The sequence below is a fragment of the Mandrillus leucophaeus genome, unplaced genomic scaffold, assembly GCF_000951045.1.
Source record: "Mandrillus leucophaeus isolate KB7577 unplaced genomic scaffold, Mleu.le_1.0 Scaffold186, whole genome shotgun sequence".
In the NCBI taxonomy this organism is placed as follows: Eukaryota; Metazoa; Chordata; class Mammalia; order Primates; family Cercopithecidae; genus Mandrillus; species Mandrillus leucophaeus.
In genome coordinates this window covers 5,342,692-5,352,179 of record NW_012101876.1, presented here as the reverse complement: position 1 = coordinate 5,352,179, position 9,488 = coordinate 5,342,692, and the positions used below count along the sequence as shown (strand labels likewise).

General features: G+C 40.1%; 1 protein-coding gene across 2 annotated transcripts in view; it reads right to left on the bottom strand.

The window, feature by feature from the left end:
- Positions 1–4,390: 4,390 nt before the first annotated feature.
- NEK11 (NIMA-related kinase 11) overlaps positions 4,391–9,488 on the bottom strand; it is a 311,830-nt gene continuing 306,732 nt past the window's right edge. For both annotated transcript variants that reach the window (XM_011977968.1, XM_011977967.1), the window contains one exon: positions 4,391–5,299. In XM_011977968.1, the coding sequence (XP_011833358.1) occupies positions 5,121–5,299 (179 nt within the window). In that variant the 3' untranslated portion in view covers positions 4,391–5,120. The remainder of the gene's footprint in view (positions 5,300–9,488) is intronic.

Sequence of the window (9,488 nt, the reverse complement as noted above, 5' to 3'; positions counted from 1 at the left end):
GGAGAATCGCTTGAACCCGGGAGGCGGAGGTTGTGGTGAGCCAAGATCGCACCACTTGACTTTAGCCTGGGCGACAGAGTGAGACTCTGTCTCAAAAATGAATAAATGAAATAAAAAAGAAAATATTCCTATTGGAGTCACGTTTTCAATTCTGTATAAATGTTAATAACTATGGTACTCCTAGTGAATATTTGTGAATATATAATTTTATAATGTATATGTGTTGAACCAAATTTCCGAACTTCCTTCTGAAGGAAAACTTGAGCATCCTAAGATTTCTGGCGATGATGAACACTGTGGTGTGGCAGATTCATGAACTGAAAAGTGGGTTGAAGCACTGAAAGGAAGCAAGGCTGGTCTGGAGAGTCCACTGACTTGTCCTTCCAGAGCTGTCTTCCTCATGGTTCTGTCAGCTCTTAGCTGGCTCTCGGCTAATTTCTTGTTAAGTGCTAGCTGAAAATGGCTAAAAGTGTTTATCTTTCAGGGTGCATTTGGATGGTAATAATAGAAACCTAAGGAAGTCTTCAGGGATGAATCTCCAATGGTGGAAGATGACAATACATTTAATGATTTTTTTCCTCAAAGTTGAGAACATTTTATGGCATTTAAAGCACTTCAACACATTAGGCTGAATCGCATTGGCAATTTCATGTGATTCAACCTATTGCATTATTTAGTCTTTACGGCAATCTTCAGACACAGGTAGGAAACAGATTCAGAGGAAATCACTTTTTTTGCCTTAGATCACACAGTAAATGGTAAGAGTAGGCCTGGAGTCCAAGTCATCGGCTATCAAGTTCAATTTTTTTCCTTACACAGGTGTGGCAGAAGTACTTTAAAACATTTTTTGTTCTGCTGTGCCTCTCTCCTTCCCCCAGCCCCACACCTTCTCCTTCTGTTTGCCCGTTTCTGTTTATCCCCTTAGTGGCCTGGCCCCATTCCCTTCTGATACACTAACTAGTGAACCCATCATTCTTGAAAGAGGAATGTGGTATATTTCCCCCTGTTGAGCTACTGCTTAATTTGTCAACCTCCTTTACCCTGAGCCCACTGTGATGGCTGGACTCTTAAAATATACCTAGAGCTTTGCTCCAACTTCAGCCCCAAAGACATTAAATAATTAACTTCCAGCACTCTCCTTTGTGTGCTTTATCTCTGCATCACCCAAAATAGCTGGTGGCATTTCCTCTGTATAAATAGAAAGCAGAAAGGTCAATTGGCATTTTTGAAATATATATGTATATATTTTTTACAAAGCAGCAAGCTAGCAGGTTCCCTTTATTTGCTCATAGTAACTGTTTCATAGCAAGAAACTTCCTAGTTTAACTCCCTAGTCAATTTCCCCCACCATCTTGCAGTTGGATAGTTATTAATACAATTTGAAGTGGTTCAAAATTAAGATTGGGTGTAACTGAAGGAGAAAGCATTTTCCCAATGACGATAAGTCAAAGATTTAACCTTCAAGTACTGTTAAATCTTGTTCCCCACTCCCACCCCAGTGAACCAAATGAAAGTAAATTTGAGTGAGCTTCTCTTTAGAGGCATGGAGCTATGATGCAAAATGATATTTCTTCCTAGCTCTTTTTTCTTTTAAGCCTGATGAAGTGCATAACACAAATCCCTGGAGAGTAAGCTGTTTTTAGTCTGACCTGTCTTCTAAGAACCATGTTCTGAAATGCAAGGTATAGGAATGTGAATCTGTTTGTGAAAGAGACTATTTGAAAATCTAGCTATTTCCCCTTAGGACCCAGCACACAAGTTTTGTTCTGTTCTAATGTTATGAAAAACATTAACAAGAAGATTCAGCAATTTTTATTAACTGGGGTAATATTATGGTCCCTGCTCTTCCAGTCATATTTGCAATCTGGTTGGTCACAAAAGGGCATGTGGGCTCTGGGGAGCATTTTCTGGGGTGAGGTCTCGTCCCTGTTAACATGATGGCAATTTGCATGCCCACTGTCAGCAGCAGTGTGGTCACATGCCCCCATCATCGCAGGTTTCCCAGGGCAAACCTGATTTTTTCAGTGTTCTACCATGGCAACAACCATGGGCCCTAGATTTTGACTTGGGAAACACACTCAAGTTCCAAATTCTGAAAAGTCTCCGTTCCCACCTCCAGAAGCCAGTATTTGAAGTCTGCTTTTCCTGCTGCAGATACAGGGGCTGTGAGAGCACATACATGGTCCTGTCCGCCAGCCTCCCAGCCAGGAATCATTCTCCAGTATGCAAGGAGGGAGGGTGAGAACGAGCATTGTTAGCTTTGGGAAGAGGCAGAGTGAAGATTTGTGCAGCCCCAATACCTCTCCATAGCGTAAGGGAATTGTGGAAACTCAGAAGAGTGATGTTCACAACCCTTGAGCACCAGAGAAATTGTGGGTTCACCTGGTTGGTTCCTTTGGTCGCTGGGCAGGGATGGAAGTGAAGCCACAGGGTAGAGCGTTAGGACACAGTGACCATGCCCCTTTGTCCTTAAAATAAGCCCATTAAGTTCTCTCAAGTTATTCACACTGACTCCCCTACCACTCCACCCCAATTACTACTTGTTTATACTTGCTGTGAAGTATTTGAAATCTTTGGAGCCTTCTTTGAAGTCCTTATACCACCTGCCAATATATGAGATTAATTAAGCCCCCAATTAAGAGCAGCCAAACCACTGTTCCAAAAAGAGGTGGGGGGAGAAGAGAGACAACAGAAAGAAAGGTCTTGAACAGTGGTTCTGTGTGGTACCAGTGGCACTGGCACCACTTGGAAATATGTTAGAAACCCTGACCTCTTGAATCAGAAATGCTGGTGATGGAATTCACCAATCTATGCTTCAGCAAGCACTCCAGGTGATTCAAATGCATGCTCAAATGTGGGAATCACTGGTTTAAAGGAGTGCATCATGCAGGAAGCACAGCACCACTGATAACAGGTTAGTAAGATAAAGAACCTCTCTTAGTTTCCTCAGTCATCAGCAGGAGGCAGAAAAGTGAGTAACAGTACTGTGGGCATCAAATTCACCCATATAGTTCTGAAACAATAGATATGTTTTAGCCCCTTATCTTCCCAGAGAAGGGAGTGGGGTGGGTCTGGGTATTGATGAAGATTATCTCCTTGACCAAACTTTAGACAGGCTCTTTTGAGCCCTCTTTTTATAAGGACTCATTCTTGGGTCTGTCTTCAGCCTGCCAAATCCAGTTTTAGCAAGAATTCTGGTAAACTCAGTTTATTGAGAATCCCCCACATTTGATAGCTGATCACCCTCAGTATCTGAGCAGATTCCTCATCACCTGCCCTCAATCTCTGATGACCCTCGCCTGCCTTCAGCAGGAGCCTTAAGTCAGTTTAGCAGGAGTCTCCCTGCTATGGTTTGAATATTTGCCCCTCCAAAACTTACGTTGAAATTTGATCCCCAAAGCGGTGATGTTGGGAAGTGGGGCCTAGTGGAAAATGTTTGGGTTATGGGGGAGCACCCTCATAAATAGCTGTGGTACAGATCCGGAGTAGTGAGTGAGTTCTTGCTCTCTAGGCTGGATTACTTCTTGTGGGAATCTATTATTTCCCGGAAGTGTGGCTGTTATAATGCCAGGACACCCCTCAGGTTTCTCTGTCTTCGTACTCATCCACTTCCCCTTCACTGCCGTGTTGTGAGGGAGCACGCCAGCTTTCGCCAGAAGCCAGGGCCATGCCCTTGAACTTCTCAGCCTACAAAACCGTGAGCGAAATAAACTTCCTTACTTTATAAATTACTCAGTCTCTGGTATTCTTTTATAGCAACACTAAACAGACGAATACAACCCCTAACCTTTGAATACTCCTCTTAGAAATTTTCCATCCGCCAAGGCCCCTATCCTGCTAATTGGCTAATAATCTCTAGTTTTCTTTGCTTCAGCAAAGAAACTTCAGAGTTGAGCCCAGTGCCTCTCCCATATTGCAATATTGTTGATACCTATCAAAATAGTCCTGAGTACAGTCTTTTTACCATTTCAATAAGTGTCAGAATATTTTTTTCATTAACAGTATATTTAAATGTGTCTATGTTTAAAAAGCTTCACAAGCAAATCTAATGTAGCTCCATGGTTTAAAATTCTGATAGACGGCGGTTAAGAGTATGGATTCTGGAATGAGACAGACCTGGTTGGAAATGCCAACTCTGCTTCTTGCAGCTGAGTGACTAAGCAAATTACCTAACCTGAGCATCTCTCTTTCTGTTGTCTGTCTCTCTCTCTCTCTCTTTCTCTCTCTTTCACTCTATCTCTCTCGAGTTAGTGAAAAGATCCAATGCAGGCCCTTAAACTACTAAGTATAGTACTGGTACCCAACAGGCACCAAATTAACCAAATATTACTGGCTCTAAGTAATACTTATCAAAGGATGGATATGTTGCATTTAATAAGAAAGTTTTACATAAGGAAAAGATAAAATAGGTGATTTATTTTGTAACTGTGAAAACTATGTTTATTTTGAATACAAATCTTGAACTATCTATGGATGAGTTTGAAATAAATCATAGAAGAGAATCACTCTTTGGATTTTTAATCCAGGTCCTTGTGTGTGTATGAAATACATACATTTCTTCCTTGTTAGTCATGGAAGGGCAAAAGTGGACCAAAAACAGGTCAGCTAAGACAGATATGTCTGGCTTCTGGGCTGCAGCTCAGCATGTTGTAGGCTAGGGTCCAGTGACCTTCACTGACTGGCTGCCCACAGTCCCCGAGACCCTAGGCAGTCAGGCACTGAGCTCTGTCCTCCAGCTGAAAATGATGAAGAGCACATGGCTTCTCCCAGGTCACTGTCAAGGTGACTCAATTCTGCTGGAAGCCCTGAGGGCGCACATGAGAGAAATGCTTTACAAGAGAGCCAAACTTGATCTACAAGCTTATCTCAGGGTATAGTCCAAATAACACTTATGACTCCAAGCACAGGCAGCCATGCTCACCGCTCTCTAAAGAAGCCAGTACTTCTGACGAGGAATTGAAAGTCAATATGGGAGCTCCGCTTTTGTATCCATTCCCCATAATAGAGTTCAGCTTCTATGTGAAATGAATTTTCACATACATTTGTCCACTTGAACTCCTGCTTCTTTTTGACTGTTGCCTAGAGATGGTTCTGGAGAGTAGGTTATTTTCCCATCATGATCAGCAACTGCTCTTCAAAGTACAGGAGCTGGTCCACTTCAAAACAGTCGCTGGCTCGAGGCACCACTTTTTCCAAACGCTCCCGGATCTCTGCTTCGCTAGCATTCTGATGCCTTGCTCTCTTGAGGTAATTATAGACCTCTTCAAATACTTCTGTCCCCAGCTTCTGCATGGCTGATCTGCCAAAAAAGTTACAAAAGATTATGAAGAGTTACGTATTAAGATCACCTGCAGGAAAATGTGCTTTTAAATCATTGATTTTACAAACATTGTCATTCTGGGATTTAGAATAAAAGGGGGAAAAAGGGCACAATGTCTAAACTGTGCCCTTTTTTAAACATTTAACAATATTCAACAAATAATGCCTCAATGTCTATTATGTGCCAGGTACCCTTCAAGGAACTGGGAATATAGCAGTAAACAAGTTAGGCAAAGTCCTGCCCTTGTGTGTGTCTATATATATAATACACAGATATACACACATATGTGTTATATAAACGTATGTATATATAACACATATACACATAAGATAACAGATGGTTCTAAGTGCAATGAAGAAAAAGCAGGATGAGGCAGGCAGGAAAATCCTTCTGAGGAAGTATCATTTAAGCAAAAGCTCTCAGGAAGTAAGACAAATACCAGGGGCTAGAGAATTTGGGCCCTAAGGCTAAAACATATTGGAAAAATAACAAGAAAGCTATTGTGGCTGGAGTTAGTAGAACAAAGGGAAACAGGATTGTGGGATATAAAATCCTGAAATAGTTAATAATAACAAAATAACAATGAGGAGGAGGAGGAGGAAAATGAGGGGGAGAATAGTTTTATTTGCCACTTGCCAGGCTCTTTTCTACTCACTTTGCCCTTACAATCACACTTAACCCTTACAACAGCTTTACGAAGGAGGCAATTTTTTAAATCCCTATTTTACAGATGAAGAAACCGAGGCTTAAAAGGGGCAAAGTTATTTGGCCAAGTTTCCAACAAGGCCAACATTCATTTTTTCCACACCTCCAGTGTTTGTCCTTATGTCAACAAAATCTTTACGTTATAATCACATTGCCATATCTAGTGTGTTTATTTCACCATTGACTGTTTTCCTCTATCTCCAGAAAGGGTCACAAACTAAAGACCTATGGGCAAAATTTGGCCCACAACATGTTTTGTCAATACCATGTTTTATCTTCATTATTTTTAAATGTTTTAATGTGAATGTCTTTATGTGGGGCCTGCAAGCGCTCTGTACTCTGCATTTTCTGACCGTCTTTGACCTACCTCCCCTATGCTTTATCACCTTATACCAGGCTGCTTCTCATAGTTCTTCTACCCGCTTAACTCAGGGGCATTCAAGTTGGTGGATTTAGTTTTGTGGTTCTTCACAGTTGTCGTTTTTAATGGCCCCATATTGTTCCACTGAATTTATGTGCTAATATTTACTCCATTATCCCTTCACCAAACAATGAGCTTTTTTCGCTTCTTTTCACTATAACATAATATGAATATCTCATCTTCAGACATTAGGCTTTTTCATTTTAGAGGAATATTTTATGACATCAAATTTTTAGGAGTTGGGCTATTATATGTGTGTGTTCACTCTAAAAATTTATGTGCGTACTTAGGGTTTCTGCACTTTTCTCTGAAGAACAGAGAAAAGAGTAAATATATGTTGTGCTTGATTAAATGATAAAAATGTTATGGGAATGAGACTATTAGGTCAAAGTGTATAAATATTTGTGTGACTTTAACTTGAAGAAATACTTCTTTTTCTTCATTTCAATGGATTTGGTAAAAAGAAAAACCAGGATGTGTACTTTTTCACAATTTAAAAAAAATTTTTATTTTTATTTATTGATTTTGAGATGAAGTCTCAATCTGGTCCCCCAGGTTGGAATGCAATGGTGTGATCTCGGCTCACTGCAAACTCCACCTCCCGGGTTCAAGTGATTCTTCTGCTTCAGCCTCCTGAGTAGCTGAGATTACAGGCGCCTGCCACCATGCCCGGCTAATTTTTGTATTTTTGGTAGAGACGGAATTTCACCATGTTGGCCAGGCTGGTCTTGAACTCCTGACCTCAGGTAATCTGCCCACCTTGGCCTCCCAAAGTGCTGGGATTACAAGCGTGAGCCACCGCGTCCAGCCTTTTTTCACAATTTTTGAAGCATTAATGCTTAACAGTAATGATGGTAATGTTGATAATAACATTGGAGACATTAGTCATAGACTCATTCATTTTATAAGCTTTTATTGTTCAGTGTTATTCAACCTTGTAATCTCTAAATCATAGGATATGTGTTATGTATTGTGGCATATAAAGAGATGAATAAGTAATTCTTCTAGCTCTGGTTTAAAGGCTAGTAATGACAATGCAAGACATAAATTTTTAATTTTAACTAACATTTCTATAGCCCTTTAGAGCTTGCAAAGTGCTTTTGCATTCATTATATCAAATGCTCCTTGTGAACTAGGCAATTCATTAAACATTTGTCTTCATTTTACAGATGAGAATAAGTAGGTTTTTAGTAGTCTTTCACAAGCTCCACAGTTAGTGTGGTGGAGTTTGGACTCAAATGCTGATCTTAAAACACCAGATGCTGGAGAAACCAGCAGCCCTAATCTCCACAATAGGTTTCCCACCTTCTGTCATGAGATTATCAGGACTGATTCCAGCATGCCTGACATCCCTAGTCACCTCAGTTACCCCCAAAATCAGGTGTTTATTTTGCTGACATGTACCAAACCCTGGTCATTCCCTTCATACATTGATTACTTCAGTGACTAGCCCACTCTCTTTCTTCCACCTTGTACTCTTGTCATCATTCTTGACTTCTGTATCCTTGCTGTCTCTGGTTTTGAACTGCCTCACATTCAGCCGTCATTTCTTTTACCCTACCTGAGTTGCCTATTCCCATGATCATATCAATTGACCTCCTCAGCGCCAATGACTACATGACCTCTGAAATTGATTTCACGCCTCGTACTCTCTAACCACCCCCTCTATGCCCTCCCACCATACTTACCAGCCAATCTTCCACTTCATGGTGCCCTTCATTCCTTCGACTCCACCCCCATGATAATAATTACTCACTCCCCACCTCCTCACAGTTATATTTCATGGCCCATCATCACAACCATTATCTTGCAAATACCTTTGACTTTTTCCACCCCTTTTCCCTTTGTTTGGCAAAGACCTAATGGTTAAACTCAGTCATATACCTACTCCATGGCTGTACCCAAACAAGAGAATATTTACGGAGAAAAGCATCCAAATGTACCAAGTCTCTCATTTAAGATGATAATCTTGATTCAGAATGGCGCTCAGCACTACCCAATGATCTTACCGTATCTCCCCAGTATGTTTATTTTCCTCCCCAAATGACTATCTCAAATGTTTGCCTTTATTCTTTTAAAACATATTTTATTTTTGATTTTTAAATTTTATTGTGTATATTTGAGGTTTACATCATGATGTTTGAAGATACATATAGATAATAAAGTGGTTACTATAGTGAAGCAGATTAACACATCTATGACCTCACATAGTTACTTTTTAATGACAAGAACAGCTAAAATCTACTTATTTAACAAAAATTCCCAATACAATACAATTTTATTAATTTTAGTCCTCATATTGCACATGAGATCGCTAGACTTGCCCATCCTACCTATCTACTATTTTGTATCCTTTGACCTACATTCCCTCATTTCCTCTCCCCTACCAACCCTGCCTGAGGTAACCACTGTTTCATTCTCTATCTCTGTGTACTTGAACTCTTTTTTTAAAATTATTCCATATATAAGTGAGGTCATGTAATATTTTTCTTCCTGTGTCTGGCTGTTTTTCACTTAGCATAATGTCCTCCAGGTCTTTCCATGTTGTGGCAAATGACAGGATCTCCTTTTATAAGGCTGAATAATATTCCATTGTATATCTATGCCACCCTTTCTTTATCCACTTCTCCATTGATAGATATTTAGGTTGTTTCCATATCTTGGCTATTGTGAACAATGTTGCAATGAACATGGGCGATAGATATCTTGATAAGGTGGTATTTTCTTCTCCTTTGGGAAGAGGGATTTGCTGGGTCATTGGTAGTTATATTTTTAATTTCTTTAGGAACCTCTATATTGTTTTCCATAGTGGCTGTACCAGTCTACTGTCCCCCAGCTGTATATATTAGGGTTCTCTTTTCTCCATACCAACATTTGTCATTTCTTCTTTTTGATAACAGACATTCTTAGGGGTGTGAGGTGATATTTCATGGGTTTTAATCTGCATTTTTCTGATGATTAGTGACATTAAGCACCTTTTCATATATCTTTTGGCCATTTTAATGTCATCTTTGGAGAAATATCTGTTCAGGTCCTCTGCTC